General features: G+C 36.6%; 1 protein-coding gene across 1 annotated transcript in view; it reads right to left on the bottom strand.

Moving 5' to 3' along the window:
- GLIPR1L1 (GLIPR1 like 1) overlaps nt 1-17,388 on the bottom strand; it is a 33,717-nt gene extending 16,329 nt beyond the window's left edge. The window contains exon 1 of the mRNA XM_068560919.1: nt 17,212-17,388. Within this exon, the coding sequence (XP_068417020.1) occupies nt 17,212-17,388 (177 nt within the window). The remainder of the gene's footprint in view (nt 1-17,211) is intronic.
- Nucleotides 17,389-17,677: the final 289 nt, after the last annotated feature.

Genomic DNA, 17,677 nt, shown 5'->3' with positions numbered 1-17,677 from the left:
ATTTTTAAAAAATATTTTTATTTTAAATTAATTGTAGATTCACAAGAGGTTAAAAAAAATAGTACACAGATGTCCTGTGTAAATGTCACACAGTTTCTGGATTGGTAATGTTTATGTAAATATAGCACAATGCCAAAATCAAGAAATTGACATTGGTACAATCAACAGACCTTAAGATTTCAATAGTTTTACATGCATTCATTTGTGTGTGTGTGTGTGTGTGTGTGTGTGTGTTTTCATGCAATTTTATCACATATGTAAATTGAAGTAACCATCCCACAATCAAGATATATAACTCTTTCATCACCACAATTATCCCTCATGCTAACCCTTTAAAGTCATGCTCACTCACTCCCCCACCCTATTCCTAATCCCTGGCAATCACTAATACGTTCTCCATTTCTATAATTTTGTCACCTAAAAAATATTATATAGACAGAATCCTACAGTATGTAACCATTTTGAGGTTGGCTTTTTTCACTCAGCATAATTCCCTTGAGATCCATCCACACTGTTTGTTGTATGTATTTTCTCCTAGCCTGTAGCTGTCTTTTCATCTCTTAGCAGGGTATTTTAAAGAGCAGAAGGATTTAATTTTATGAGGTTCAATTTATGACTTTTTCTTTTATAGTTTGTGATTTTGGTGTCATATGTAATCAAAGTAATCAAACATATTAGGAAGCCCCATCTAGCTGTAGATTCTGAGGAGTTTTTCCACTTTTCTTCTAAAAGTCTTACAGTTTTATGTTTTGCATTTAATTAATGTGATTCATTTAGTGTTAATTTTTGTATTATAAGGTGTAAAGTTTAGATGTTTGTTTTTAATCCACTCAGCCAATCTCTGTTATTTTAATTTATGTATTTAACTATTTACATTTAATACCCTTATTGATATATATTCAAGCATGTCTACTATTTTATTGTTTATTTTTTATTTGCTCCCTCTCTTTTTCATTCCTGTTTTATTTTTCCTGACTTCCTGTGAATTACCTGAACATTATTTAGAATTCTACTTTGATTTATCCATAGTGCTTTTCAGTATATATCTTTTGTAAAAATTAATTAATTAATTTTTAAAATGTTTATTTATTAATTTATTTATTTTCTTATTAGTCATCCATTTTATACACATCAGTGTACACATGTCAATCCCAATCTCCCAATTCAACACACCACCACACCCACCCCCTGCCACTTCCCCCCTTGGTGTCCATATGTTTGTTCTCTACTTCTGTGTCTTGATTTCTGCTCTGCAAACCAGTTCATCTGTACCATTTTCTAGGTTCCCCATATATGCATTAATATACGATATTTGTTTTTTCTCTTTCTGACTTACTTCACTCTGTATGACACTCTCTAGGTCCATCCATGTCTCTACAAATGACCCAATTTCGTTCCTTTTTATGGCTGAGTAATATTCCATTGTATATATGCACCACATCTTCTTTATCCATTCATCTGTTGATGGGCATTTAGGTTGCTTCCAGGACCTGGCTATTGTGAATAGTGCTGCAATGAACATAGGGGTGCATGTGTCTTTTTGAATTATGGTTTTCTCTGGGTATATGCCCAGTAGTGGGATTGCTGGGTCATATGGTAATTCTATTTTTAGTTTTTTAAGGAACCTCCATACTGTTCTCCATAGTGGCTGTATCAATTTACATTCCCACCAACAGTGCAAGAGGGTTCCCTTTTCTCCACACCCTCTCCAGCATTTGTTGTTTGTAGATTTTCTGATGATGCCCATTTGAACTGGTGTGAGGTGATACCTCATTGTAGTTTTGATTTGCATTTCTCTAATAATTAGTGATGTTGAGCAGCTTTTCACGTGCTTCTTGGCCATCTGTATGTCTTCTTTGTAGAAATGTCTATTTAGGTCTTCTGCCCATTTCTGGATTGGGTTGTTTGTTTCTTCAAATATTGAGATGCATGAGATGTTTATATATTTTGGAGATTAATTCTTTGTCCGATGATTCATTTGCAAATATTTTCTCCCATTTGGAGGGTTGTCTTTTCGTCTTGTTTATGGTTTCCTTTGCTGTGCAAAAGCTTTTAAGTTTCATTAGGTCCCATTTGTTTATTTTTGTTTTTATTTCCATTACTCTAGGAGGTGGATCAAAAAAGATCTTGTTGTGATTTATGTCAAAGAGTGTTCTTCCTATGTTTTCCTCTAAGAGTTTTATAGCACCTGGTGTTACATTTAGGTCTCTAATCCATTTTGAGTTTATTTTTGTGTATGGTGTTAGGGAGTCTTCTAACTTCATTCTTTTACATGTAGCTGTCCAGTTTTCCCAGCACCACTTATTGAAGAGACTGTCTTTTCTCCATTGTATATCCTTGCCTCCTTTGTCATAGATTAGTTGACCATATGTGCGTGGGTTTATCTCTGGGCTTTCTATCCTCCTGTTCCATTGATCTATATTTCTGTTTTTGTGCCAGTACCATATTGTCTTGATTACTGTAGCTTTGTAGTATAGTCTGAAGTCAGGGAGTCTGATTCCTCCAGCTACGTTTTTTTCCCTCAAGACTGCTTTGGCTATTCGGGGTCTTTTGTGTCTCCATACAAATCTTAAGATTTTTTGTTCTAGTTCTGTAAAATATGCCATTGGTAATTTGATAGGGATTGCACTGAATCTGTAGATTGATTTGGGTAGTAAAGTCATTTTCATAATATTGATTCTTCCAAGCCAAGAACATGGTATATCTCTCCATCCGTTGGTATCATCTTTTTTTTTTTTTCACACACACACACTGTATTTTATTTTTACAAGAGATAAGTAGACTGACACCAAACATTGTACATGGATGACCACAACAAAAGCAACAATGATTGCAATTACCAAACATGAAACACACTCATACTATGTCATAATATTGACATTCAGTCCAGTAATCCTCCACTGTAACAGCTCCTTTACTTTGCAGTGAAAATTGATTTGTATATTCTTTGCCTCTGAGTCCTTGTTGGATTTTTTTTTTTTAATTCAGACAGAAAGTCACAAAAATTATACTCATCCTCATCAGTTCACTCAGTCCCATGTAATTAATTTTTTTTTTCATCTTGATCTTTTGTTAGCACTTTTATGAGTTCATCAGTTTTTCATTAGAGTTCTGAAAATTCAGTTCTGCTTATTCATTCAGTTCAGCAGTACAGTCAGTTACCAGAAACCTGTACTTGTCAGAGTCTTTTCCATGAATTTCTTAAAGATGAAACCCTTTTATAGGAACATATTTGCAAAAGCATCAGAGTACACACAGAACTGTCTGTAAATGACAAAAGACTTAAAAGTGACCACAGTTAAAAATTTGATGAAAGTTCATAATAATGCAGTTGACAAGAAAATTAGTTATTTCTGAGATATACATTTTAAGGTAATAACTAGGATTATGACTTATAACATTATACCAGAACATATAAGATTTTTAGAAATTTCATGTAATGTCTGAAACATTTATATTAACATATTTCCATACAAATAACCCAATGAAAGTTTAGTATTAGTTGTTTTGTTTGTTTTTTTATACTGCAGGTTCTTATTAGGCATCAATTTTATACACATCAGTGTATACATGTCAATCCCAATCGCCCAATTCAGCACAACACCATCCCCACGCCACCGCAGTTTTCCCCCCTTGGTGTCCATATGTCCGTTCTCTACATCTGTGTCTCAACCTCTGCCCTGCAAACTGGCTCATCTGTACCATTTTTCTAGGTTCCACATACATACGTTAATATACAATAATTGTTTTTCTCTTTCTGACTTACTTCACTCTGTATGACAGTCTCTAGATCCATCCACGTCTCAACAAATGACTCAATTTCGTTCCTTTTTATGGCTGAGTAATATTCCATTGTATATATGTACCATCTTCTTTACCCATTTGTCTATCGATGGGCATTTAGGTTGCTTCCATGACCTGGCTATTGTAAATAGTGCTGCAGTGAACATTGGGGTGCATGTGTCATTTTGAATTATGGTTTTCTCTGGGTATATGCCAAGTAGTGGGATTGCTGGGTCATATGGTAATTCTATTTTTAGTTTTTTAAGGAACCTCCATACTGTTCTCCATAGTGGCTGTATCAATTTACATTCCCACCAACAGTGCAAGAGGGTTCCCTTTTCTCCACACCCTCTCCAGCATTTGTTGTTTGTAGATTTTCTGATGATGCCCAATCTAACTGGTGTGAGGTGATACCTCATTGTAGTTTTGATTTGCATTTCTCTAATAACTAGCGATGTTGAGCAGCTTTTCATGTGCTTCTTGGCAATCTGTATGTCTTCTTTGGAGAGATGTCTATTTAGGTCTTCTGCCCATTTTTGGATTGGGTTGTTTGTTTCTTTAATATTGAGCTGCATGAGCTGTTTATATATTTTGGAAATTAACACTTTGTCCATTGATTCGTTTGCAAATATTTTCTCCCATTCTGAGGGTTGTCTTTTCGTCTTGTTTATGGTTTCCTTTGCTGTGCAAAAGCTTTTAAGTTTCATTAGGTCCCATTGTTTATTTTTGTTTTTATTTCCATTACTCTAGGAGGTGGGTCAAAAAGGATCTTGCTGTGATTTATGTCATAGAGCATTCGGCCTATGTTTTCCTCTAAGAGTTTTATAGTGTCCCGTCTTACATTTAGGTCTTGAATCCATTTTGAGTTTATTTTTGTGTATGGTGTTAGGGAGTGTTCTAATTTCATTCTTTTACATGTAGCTGTCCAGTTTTCCCAGCACCACTTATTGAAGAGACTGTCTTTTCTCCATTCTATATCTTTGCCTCCTTTGTCATAGATTAGTTGACCATAGGTGTGTGGGTTTATCTCTGGGCTTTCTATCTTGTTCCATTGATCTATGTTTCCGTTTTTGTGCCAGTGCCATATTGTCTTGATTACTGTAGCTTTGTAGTAGAGTCTGAAGTCAGGGAGTCTGATTCCTCCAGCTCCATTTTTTTCCCTCAAGACTGCTTTGGCTATTCGGGGTCTTTTGTGTCTCCATACAAATTTTAAGATGATTTGTTCTAGTTCTGTTAAAAACTGCCATTGGTAATTTGATAGGGATTGCATTGAATCTGTAGATTGCTTTGGGTAGTATAGTCATTTTCACAGTATTGATTCTTCCAATCCAAGAACATGATATATCTCTCCATCTGTTGGTATCATCTTTAATTTCTTTCATCCGTGTCTTATAGTTTTCTGCATACAGATCTTTTGTCTCCCTAGGTAGGTTTATTCCTAGGTATTTTATTCTGTTTGTTGCAATGATAAATGAGAGTGTTTTCTTAATTTCTCTCAGATTTTTCATCATTATTTTATAGGAATGCAAGAGATTTCTGTGCATTCATTTTGTATCATGCAACTTTACCAAATTCATTCATTAGCTCTAGTAGTTTTCTGGTGGCACCTTTAGGATTCTCTATGAATACTATCATTTCATCTGCAAACAGTGACAGTTTTACTTCTTCTTTCCCAATTTGTATTCTTTTATTTCTTTTTCTTCTCTGATTGCAGTGGCTAGGACTTCCAAATCTATGTTGAATAATAGTGGTGAGAGTGGACATCCTTGTCTTGTTCCCGATCTTAGAGGAAATGCTTTCAGTTTTTCACCATTGAGAATGATGTTTGCTGTGGGTTTGTTGTATATGGCCTTTATTATGTTGAAGTAGGTTCCCTCTATGCCCACTTTCTGGAGAGTTTTTATCATAAATCGGTGTTGAATTTTGTCAAAAGCTTTTTCTGCATCTACTGAGATGATCATATGGTTTTTATTCTTCAATTTGTTAATATGGTGTATCACATTGATTGATTTGCGTATATTGAAGAATCCTTGCAACCCTGGGATAAATCCCATTTGATCATGGTGTATGATCCTTTTAATGTGTTGTTGGATTCTGTTTGCTAGTATTTTGTTGAGGATTTTTGCATCTATATTCATCAGTGATATTGGTCTCTAATTTTCTTTTTTTGTAGTGTCTTTGTCTGGTTTTGGTATCAGGGTGATGGTGGCCTCATAGAATGAGTTTGGGAGTGTTCCTTCTGCAATTTTTTGAAAGAGTTTGAGAAGGATGGGTGTTAGCTCTTCTCTAAATGTTTGATAGAATTCACCTGTGAAGCCATCTGGTCCTGGACTTTTGTTTGTTGGAAGATTTTTAATCACAGTTTCAATTTCATTACTTGTGATTGGTCTGTTCATATTTTCTGTTTCTTCCTGGTTCAGTCTTGGAAGGTTATACCTTTCTAAGAATTTGTCCATTTCTTCCAGGTTGTCCATTGTATTGGCATAGAGTTGCTTGTAGTAGTCTCTTAGGATGCTTTGTATTTCTGCAGTGTCTGTTGTAACTTCTCGTTTTTCATTTCTAATTTTATTGATTTGAGTCCTCTCCCTCTTTTTCTTGATGAGTCTGGCTAATGGTTTGTCAATTTTGTTTATCTTCTCAAAGAACCAGCTTTTAGTTTTATTGATCTTTGCTATTGTTTTCTTAGTTTCTATTTTATTTATTTCTGCTCTGATCTTTATGATTTCTTACCTTCTGCTAACTTTGGGTTTTGTTTGTTCTTCTTTCTCTAGTTCCTTTAGGTGTAAGGTTAGATTGTTTACTTGAGATTTTTCTTGTTTCTTGAGGTAGGCTTGTATTGCTATAAACTTCCCTCTTAGAACTGCTTTTGCTGCATCCCGTAGGTTTTGGATCGTCGTGTTTTCATGGTCATTTTTCTCTAGGTATTTTTTGTTTTCCTCTTTGATTTCTTTAGTGTTCTTTTGGTTATTTAGTAACATATTGTTTAGCCTCCATCTGTTTGTGTTTTTTACATTTTTTCTCTGTAATTGATTTCTAATCTCATAGCGTTGTTGTCAGAAAAGATGCTTGATATGATTTCAATTTTCTTAAATTTACTGAGGCTTGATTTGTGACCCAAGATGTGATCTGTCCTGGAGAATGTTCCATGCGCACTTGAGAAGAAAGTGTAATCTGCTGTTTTGGGATGGAATGTCCTACAAATATCAATTAAATCTATCTGGTCTATTGTGTCATTTAAAGCTTGTGTTTCCTTTTTAATTTTCTGTTTGGATGATCTGCCCATTGGTGTAAGTGAGGTGTTAAAGTCCCCCACTAGTATTGTGTTACTGTCGATTTCCTCTTTTATAGCTGTTAGCAGTTGCCTTATGTATTGAGGTGCTCCTATGTTGGGCGCATATATATTTATAATTGTTATATCTTCTTCTTGGATTGATCCCTTGATCATTATGTAGTGTCCTTCCTTGTCTCTTGTAACATTCTTTATTTTAAAGTCTATTGTATCTGATATGAGTATTACTATTCCAGCTTTCTTTTGATTTCCATTTGCATGGAATATCTTTTTCCATCCCCTCACTTTCAGTCTGTATGTGTTCCTAGGTCTGAAGTGGGTCTCTTGTAGACAGCATATATATGGGTCTTGTTTTTGTATCCATTCAGCAAGCCTGTCTTTTGGTTGGAGCATTTAATCCATTCACGTTTAAGGTAATTATTGATATGTATGTTCCTGTGACCATTTTCTTAATTGTTTTGGGTTTGTTTTTGTAGGTCCTTTTCTTCTCTTGTATTTTCCACTTAGAGAAGTTCCTTTAGCATTTGTTGTAGAGCTGGTTTGGTGGTGCTGAATTCTCTTAGCTTTTGTTTGTCTATAAAGCTTTTGATTTCTCCATCGAATCTGAATGAGATCCTTGCCGGGTAGAGTAATCTTGGTTGTACGTTCTTCCCTTTCATCACTTTAAGTATATCGTGCCACTCCCTTCTAGCTTGCAGAGTTTCTGCTGAGAAATCAGCTGTTAATCTTACAGGAGTTCCCTTGTATGTTACCTGTTATTTTTCCCTTGCTGCTTTCAATAGTTTTTCTTTGTCTTTAATTTTTGCCACTTTGATTACTATGTGTCTTGACGTGTTTCTCCTTGGGTTTATCCTGTATGGGACTCTCTGTGCTTCCTGGACTTGGGTGGCTATTTCCTTTCCTGTGTTAGGGAAGTTTTCGACTATAATCTCTTCTTATATTTTCTGTAGTCCTTTCTCTCTTTCTCCTTCTGGGACCCCTATAATGCGAATGTTGTTACGTTTAATGTTGTCCCAGAGGTCTCTTAGGCTGTCTTCATTTCTTTTCATTCTTTTTTCTTCATTCTGTTCCACAGCACTGAATTCCACCATTCTGTCTTCCAGGTCACTTATCCGTTCTTCTGCCTCAGATATTCTGCTACTGATTCCTTCTAGTGTATTTCTCATTTTAGTTATTGTATTGTTCATCTCTGTTTGTTTTTTCTTTAGTTCTTCTAGATCTTTGTTAAACATTTCTTGCATCTTCTCGATGTTTGCCTCCATTCTTTTTCCGAGGTCCTGGATCATCTTCACTATCATTATTCTGAGTTCTTTTTCTGGAAGATTGCCTATCTCCATTTCGTTTAGTTGTTTTTCTGGGGTTTTACCTTGTTCCTTCATCTGGTACATAGCCCTCTGCCATTTCATCTTGTCTATCTTTCTGTGAATGTGGTTTTTGTTCCATAGGCTGCAGGATTATAGTTCTTCTTGCTTTTGCTGTCTGCCCTCTGGTGGATGAGGCTATCTAAGTATATATCTTTATATAGATGTTTTAGTGGTTGCTATAGGTAATACATAATATATAAATGTAACTTATGACAAACTATTGGTGTCACCATTTTACCAGTTTGAATGAAGTGTAGAAATATTACTTCCATTTAGGCCACTTTACCACTCACTCCACCAATAATACAATTGTCTTAAATATTTCTTCTATATCAAGAACCATATATGTTCCATAACCAATATAATATAACCAATATCACCATAACCAATGTTATAATTTTTGCTTTAACTCTCAAACATAATTTAGAAAAGATAAGGGAATAGTTTGTTATGTTTACTCATAGTTTTACTCTTTGCCTTGAGTTTTCTTCATTCCTAATGTTCCAGGAATCCTTGATTTATCATTATCTTACTATTTTAAGATCTTTCTTTAGGTATTCTTTTATAGTGTGTCTGATTATGACAAATCATCTTAGTTTTTCTGAATCTGAGAATGTGTTAATTTCAATCTTCATTCCTAAAGTATATTTTCTCTATGTAGTATTCTTGACTCTTATTTGAAATTGAAATTAAAGTTGAAAATGTGCCACTTTCTCTGGCATCCTTGGATTTGGTTGAGAAATTTGAAGACACTGAAATTGTTGTTCTCCTATCTGTAATGTATTGTTTCTCCCCAGCTACTTTTAAGCTTTTTTTGTCTTAGGGTCTCTGAAGTTTGATTATGATGTATCTTGGCATGAATTTCTTTGGGCTTATCATATTTGGTCTTTACTCAGAATTGTTTATATCTTTATCCAAATTTTGGAAGTTCTCAGCCACTATTTCTTAGAATGTTTTTTCTGGTCCTCCCCATCTTTCTCAATTCCTTCTGGGACTCCAATGACATGAATATTAGATATAATATTTTGTTATTGTCTCATAGATCTCTGATGTTCTGTTCATTTATTTTTTCAGTCCATTTTCTCTCTGTTGTTCAGATTTGGTAATTCCTACTGTTCTATTTTCAAGTTCACTGGTCTTTTCCTTTCCCATTTTCATTGCCCATCCAGTGAATTTTTAATTTTGGTTTGTCTATTTTTAGTTCTAAAATTTCCATTTGAATGTGTAACTTTCATTTCCTAGCTAAGACTTTATTTTTTTTCATTCCTCTTAAGCATTTTTATAATAGCTCCTTGAAGCATTTTTATGATTATTTTTTTGATATCTTTTTTAAATTAAAGTATAGTTGATTTACAATGTTTCAGGTGCACAGCAAAGTTATATATATGTATGTATGTATATATTCTTTTTATGATGTCTACTTTTAAATCCTTGTCACATAATCCTAACATCTGTGCCATTTGGGTGTTGGCATCTGTTGTCTTTTCTCATTCACATCGAGATTTTCCTAGTTCTTGGTATATGACTGATTTTTTAAATTGTATCCTTGACATTTTGAGTTTTATATTATGAGATTCTAGATCTTAGTCAATCTTCCAGTTTTAGCAGGTCTTCACTGACACTGCTCCAGTCGGGGGCAGTCCTACTTATCACTGGTTGGTGGGCAAAAGTCCAGGATCCCTACTCACTTTTATTAACCCTGCTGTGGGGAGGGTTATCTTGTTACCACTGGAAGGAGATGGACATCCAGGCTCCCCCTTTGCTTCTGCTGACATCATCTCACGGGGAGAGAAAGGGGTACCTTGTTATGATCAGGCGGGAATGAAAGTCTAAGCTCCCCACTTGACCTCTGCTGACACCTCAGGAGAGGAAGGGGTATCTATTGCCTCAGATGAGGCTGGAAGTCCTGTTTCCCCATATGGCCTCCATTGACACTGTTGGGGGGGGGGTTGTTGTGAGGTGCACTTCATTACTGCTGGGTGGTAGTGAAAGTGTATGCTCCATGCTTGGCCTCCTCTGACCCCACACTGGCTGGGAGGGAGAGGGGCACCTCATTACTGCTTGGTGGGAGCTGGAAGTCTCCTCACTCTCCTCTGACACATCACTGGTGGAGAGGTGGTGGGAGGGGTGCTTCATAAGTGTCAGGCAAGGACGATAGTCTAAGTCCTCCACTTGGCCTTTGTTGAAAAGAATAAGAGGCTTGTTTTTTCCCCATGTTGTTTGTCCAGAAGAGGATGGTTACTGTAGAAAATAAAACAAACAAAAAACATTTCTGCCTTACTAGGCTGTCCCTTTCCTTATTCTCTGGCAAGAGAGGGCACGCTTTTCTTGAGGCTTTTGTTTCCATCATCCATTGACATTTCTGGATTTCAGGCTTCTTTAGTACCCAGTCCAGGATTTACAAGAGTCAAAAAGGAAATCCAGGGAACTCACCTTGTGTCATTCCTTGAGTCTTGGCGTCTCTAGCGGATCTGTCTGCTTTCTTTTCTCCAACTTTAAGTCTTCTGATATTTGTTTTATATAGAATATCCAAGGTTTTTAGCTATACTTAATGGGGAGAATAGGGCAAATGGATCTACTCCATCTTGTTGGGAAGGTAATTTTTTAAAGTTTTTTGCTCATTGTATTTCCCATTCCTAACTCCACAACTCTAAAAGAAGGCACTCCCAATAGGTAGATAGATACCCTGTAATTCCTTGACTCAAGAATTTTGGCATGGCAGAAACCTTGAGCAGCTAAAAATAAAGGCTGCTACCAGTATCAGAATCGTAGGCTTGAGCATACAAAAAGATCTCAGAGGGAATGGTAGGACATTGGACTCGGAAGGTAGGGTATCTAATATGGTTCTTCCAGCCTTCATCATGATTTCTGTGGCATAGGACTACCGTGGAAGCAGTAGCATGTCCAAACCTGGAAAGACAATGTCACTGGCATCCCAGTGGTCACTGGTTGGGAAGGATAATAATGATTATTGACTTGATTCCTAAAGATGCTTCCTTTATCTTTTGGAACAAAGACTTCAGATTTTGTGTGTGTGTGTAACAGCGGGGGATTATAAGTCCAAAAATGTTAAAGATCGCATTTTTAACTCCCTTGTCAATGTGAGGACTAAAAATTACACTGAAGTTGATTTAATGAAAATAAATAAATGCCATTATGTTTCCATTTTAGGACTGTAGATTTAAATTCATGGTATTAACCTCATTGGTTAATTTCCTATATTCTTCTTTTGACATTTTAATCACTAATTTTCTTTCAAACTGCAAAAATTGTCGTATCAAAAATTTTGTTTTCAGTATTCAAGAGAGACTTCAGTAGTTTTCAGAGGATGGTACATAATTTACTCTTCTGAAAAATGAATAGACTGAGTGATGAGTTCTGATATACCAACCTCCACCAAAATTATATGAACTTGAAACAGGTAAAATACCACAAAGACAAGGCCTCCATTTTTTTCTCGCAGATACAATTCAGAACCAAACCAAGAAATCAACAACAGCAAAGAAATGTTTTCAAGCCAGTTCCTTTCACCTAATATATTCCTAGCTATAGTTTTTATGCAATTCATTTCTTTTCCAAGATATCTCAGCATATCTATAGCCTCTAGAAAACTTTACCTCCCATTAAGCCTATGAGAATCCTAGTCTTTTGCCTGGATCATTGGGAGATTTCTCTGCTTTAAAAGGGAAAAATGATTAGCTTTAATCTGGTGTATATTTTAAAAGAAAAAATATTAATTAAAGTATAGTTCTACCATGAAATAGCTTGTACCAAGTCATCCTCTATCCAAAGTGTGGTACAAAAGAAAACTATTCTGTCATTCTAATTAAGATCTAGAATTATTACTATCCAAATGGTAAAGACTATGGTCTTGAAAAAGTAAGAATTAATATCTGATGGCTAAGGAATTATATTTATTCAAAACATGTATTTCAAACCAGTTCAAACATACACAACATGTACAAATTATAATTCCCTAGATGTATGTATAACTAAAAACATATATTTGCATTTTAAAATTCCCAAGGAGTCTATAATTATAGCTCATTTGTTTTGATTGAACAATGTAATTAAAAATTTTTCTAGAAAAAAATTTAACAACTCAGATCTGGCAATGCTTTCACTTAAAACTTAATTGCTATTAAGTCTCTGGCCCTAAGGGAAAATTTTTATTGAGCAGTATTCTGCCTTAACTTGTAAATGGAAGAATTTGACTTATAGACATGAATCTCTTTAAAAAGCCTAATCACTTGTCTTACGCCTAGTAACTAATAATTCAAGTACATTCTAGAAGCTCTTGTAATCACAAACACTCATACTATGAATCACATCTGTATAACAAGTTCCTCTACACGAGGAAGAAGAAGAAAGCCTACCAAGAAATTCTTCAAAATAGAAACTAAACACAAAGATATTTATAATATTTTCATCTGATGGAGAGTTCCCACACTACTTTTTAAGGATATGCTCAGATAATCATGATGCTTCTGCTTATGCTGTGGCAAGAAACATTATATTGTGCATAGGGTTGAGAGCAGGAGGATGTTGGGATGTATCGTATGCTACTGAAGAATTTATTCTATACACAGAGAGGATAAAAAAATGTTCAGCAATAAAAATATATAGCATAGTAGTCACTATTCAAAATTCCTGAAAGGAATATACTAAATAATGCAAATGACAAAAATAATACTTTAAAATGGATTTATTGAGGTATAACTGATATAGAAAAAAACTGTACATATTAAATGTGTACAATTTGATGAGTTTGGACATATGCAAACACTCATGATACCATCACCACGATCAAGGTAACAGACATAATCAACACTTCCCAGTATTTACTTGTATCCCTTTGTGTGTTTCTTTTTTTAAAAATAAATTTATTTTATTTTTGGCTGCTTTGGGTCTTCGTTGCTGCATGCGGGCTTTCTCTAGTTGCAGTGAGCGGGGGCTACTCTTCGTTGCGGTGCACGGGCTTCTCATTGCGGTGGCTTCTCTTTTTGCGGAGCACGGCTCTAGGCGCGTGGGCTTCAGTAGTTGTGGCTCACAGGCTCTGGAGCCCAGGCTCAGTAGTTGTGGCACACGGGCTCAGTTGTTGTGGCTCGCGGGCTCTAGAGCGCAGGCTCAGTAGTTGTGGCTTAGTTGCTCCGTGGCATGTGGCATCTTCCCGGACCAGGGCTCGAACCCACGTCCCCTGCATTGGCAGGCAGACTCTGAACCACTGTGCAACCAGGGAAGTCCCTCCCTTTGTGTTTTGTTTGTTTTTATGGTAAAAACACCTGAAAAATGAGATCTACCTTCTTCACAAATTTTGAAGTGCACCATACCTTATTGTTAACAATAGGTACCATGCTATTTGGCAGATCTCTAGAACTTATTCATCTAATGTAACTGAAACTTTGTACCCTTTGAATAACAATTCCCCAATTTTTCCACCTCCAAGCCCCTGGCAACCACTACTGTATTCTCTGCTTCTATGAGTTTGACTATTTTAGATACCTCCAATAACTGGAATCATACAGTTTTTGTCCTTCTGTGACTGGTTTATTTCACTTAGCATAATGTCCTTCAGATTCTTCTATGTTGCCACAAATGGCAGGATTTCCTTCTTTTTTAAGGCTGAATAATATTCCATTGTATGTATATACAACATTTTCTTTATCCAGTCATCTTTTGATGGACCCTTGGTTTGTTCCTATATCTTGGCTAATGCAAATAGTACTGCAATGAACGTGGAAGTGCAGATATCTCTTCAAGATCCTGAGTTTTCAATTTTTTTTGGATAGATACCCAGAAGTGGGATTTCTGGATCATATCATAGTTCTATTTTTTAATTTCTTGAGGAACCTCCATACTTTTTTCCATAGCTGCAGCACAATTTTACATTCCCACTAACAGTGTACCATGGTTCCAATTTCTCCACAACCTCACCAAAACTTATCTTAAAATTTATTTGTGTTATAATTAGTTACCACCAGCATAACAAACATTTGCAGTTAAGAAGAATAACAATCTGAATAGGTCATTAATTTAATAAAAAATGGGGATGAAAAGAAAGCAAAAGGATGCTAAACCTCTTACATTAGAATAGCAAGAGGATCAGTAGATACCCTCTTATTCTTCACATTGGTAAAGCAATTATCCAATGAATGACCTTGGGAGCTCTTGTTATACTGCCTGTCACTGAGCTAGCTGAGTTTGGGGGCAGTCCAAACTCAGAGTGCCCCAGCCAGGGAGGCTGAATCCTAACTCATTTTCTCTACAACCTGTGTTAAGTATGAAATTAAACTTTGTTTCATTAAGCCACTGAGATTTCAGGGTTTATTTCATACCAGAGCTCAGCCTAGCCTCTTGTAAAACTTATTGCTGGAAGTGCAGTGCAGCCATAATAAAAATCCAAGCTCATACCACTTGAGACCTAGGTAGGAAGGATCCCTGCTCTGGGTCCAGACTTTATAGGACATCACATATTACACACACACACACACACACGCACACACACACACAAACACACACACACAAACACACACACACACACACTTTATTTTAAAATGAGAGATTCTCCTCATTATAACCTTAGCATGGGTTCAATGAGACCTGCAACACTGAATGTCTGAATCTTTTGCCACATGTTTTTAAAGCAAAAGCCTCTGTATCTGAATGGTAAAAAGGCTTGTGAATATTGTTGCTGATGACACTGGAGACAGACACTGCTTCAGAGTCCAAGAAAGATTTGAACCATGGAAGCTCTTAGGTTAAGAGAAAAGCTCAACTTGTCAAATCTTTCATTTCAGCATGAAAGCAGTAGATTCATGCATAATATAATATTGTTTAGAAGTACTACTGAAGATCTGTTTCCTCACTTCTCTCTTCATATTCCCATTTCAGGGATAAGGAGACATTTTGCAATGGTAACAAGTTTCTATTACTGTTAAGTAGGGATAAATGTAGGTTTTTATGTCACCTAAGTGAAGCATGACATCAGTTCTTCACATTGGCCAGTAGATGGATATGAGCACTAGAATACTAAATCATCTTATACTTATAAAAATATTTAAGAAGACAATTAAATTTTCCAAAAAATGAAAAAAATATTTAAAATACTAAAATTGATGACCATTCATTATAACTTTAACCCTAACCATGTTGTTATAGTTATAACTACAAAATTGTAGCTATAATTTTAATGGACAGTTTTGATTATTTTAGAAGAAATGGAAATTTAGTTAATAACATCAGTGAAAATGAGCAAAATTATCCTGACCGAATCCAGATCTGAGCAGATTAGATGAAGTCCCTGAAACCACATATTCTTTACTAAATAAAAATTTAACTACTGAGCCAACAATGAGACTATATGTGGGCTTCCATTTTTGTACTTCTTCTAGCCCACAAATGTTAGTGGCTAGCTTGCCTTAGCTATGTGGTAGAGACCACCAGTTAGTTGGCGAGCAGTGAGGAAACTTATATCAGAGGAATGATGGCAATCCATGTGATTCAGAGCCAAAATATCTGAAAAAATGTGATCTGTTACTCAGGAGGCAGATCATGAGTCCATTGAACTTGAAGCTCTAAGCAGAGGTTGGAAAACAGATAATTAATAGTATTTGTAGGTTGTAGTGTGGGTTCAAGAAGACATTATAAAAGTATTTAAAACACCGGCCAGTTTGGAAGCAGAAAGAGAGAATCAAGAAATGTGGGGCTTTGGAGAAATGGAAAAGGAGCTGCTTCCATATAAAAGGCTTTGAGAGACCAATATTGTAAAACTTTCATGTGATTAAAAGCCTCAGGGCAAAGAGAAGATGAAGTATGTGATTCCAAGGAAATCCTCTTAATTGATTAAAAATTGCCTCAGCAAATGGAACAGTTTAAGACTGTACCCATTTCCCCAAAATTCATGTTTCAAGGTAACTGGCATTAAGATGGAAAAGAAAAGCACCAGGGTGAGAAAACAAAGAAATAAAGATGTGAAAATTTCTCCAAACTATACTTTAAGCATGGGTATTGGTACTTGGAACTGACTGGAGGTATATAGCTGAAAGACCTTCAGAGTTTTGGAGAGAGGTGTATTCCCAAAGATACTGTAAACCTGTTATGAAAAAGCAATGAATGCAAGATATTTTAATGACTCTTAGACCTTAAACTTCTGTGGGCAGAAAGCAGTCTGAGAAGACTGTGTAGCCCTCAAAGATGGCATATTTCCCAAGGCCCACTTCAGACTGGTCCCAGGAGAATGAGGGATAAGGAAGAACATTTTTAAGGGAGAAGATAGGGATCACAAAAAACAATGGACAAGGGAACACCTATCACCTCTAATCAAATAACTTTTCTGACTCCCAGTATAGCAGGTCTTCATAATATCTACCCTAAAGATTTCAGAATTGCTCTGAACCAATGATTGCTGTGTAGCTCCCATTCTTCCACTTTCTGATTAGAAGTGTTTGTTATAGTTGTCTATGTGTTACCATTGCATATTGCTTACGTGCGGGACAGACAGTCACTAGGCCAAGAGTATCCACAACGATTGCCACCCCCCTAGCCCCAGCAAACCTGCGTAAAAGGGAGCTAAGTCTAGGCAAGGAACAGCTCCAAGTTTTCCTTTCTCATCCACTCTTATCACTACCTTGGAGGACATAGCCCAGCCAAGGTGTGATTTTTAGCTGCATGCAAAAGGTCCAGATTGAATTCATACAAATGAGTCCATGAAACTTATCTCCCAGATACCTTAGGATGAACCAGAGAAGTAAAATCCTAGCCCGGGTTTTTCCTCACCATGTGTTTCATGTTGGCTGCGGTGGGCTGGACTCTGCCACGCGCTTCGTTGTGAGCTTTCACAGACTCGTCTATAAACGTCTGATTTGTGATGGAGGGGACTTTGGGAGGCGATTTACTGGCTACCAGACAAAGACCTAAGGTCCATAAGCAACTCAATTTCTTCCCTAGAATCATGGTGGGACGCAGAGAACGCCGTGACTGCACGGACCGGTAACGGCTCAGTCTGGCTTTCCCGGCTCCTGGGGACCACGCTCTTCCGCTGGCTCCAGTTTCCTGCGTGGCCTCGAGGCCAGCGCGGGGATGCGCGGAATACTCGGCTCCAAGCAGGGAGGCTGGGCAGGCTGCAGGATTGGCCCGCCACAAAGCCCTGGGCTGAGGGATAAAGCCCTGAGTCTCTTTGTGGTGCAGTTTTAACCATCCAAGGTGCTTTCTGTGGATCCAATCTGGAACCACTGCAGAGGGC

Source organism: Eschrichtius robustus, chromosome 13, assembly GCF_028021215.1.
Source record: "Eschrichtius robustus isolate mEscRob2 chromosome 13, mEscRob2.pri, whole genome shotgun sequence".
Taxonomy (NCBI): Eukaryota; Metazoa; Chordata; class Mammalia; order Artiodactyla; family Eschrichtiidae; genus Eschrichtius; species Eschrichtius robustus.
Note: the sequence above shows the minus strand (reverse complement) of the source record. Positions and strands in the feature narration are given on the sequence as shown.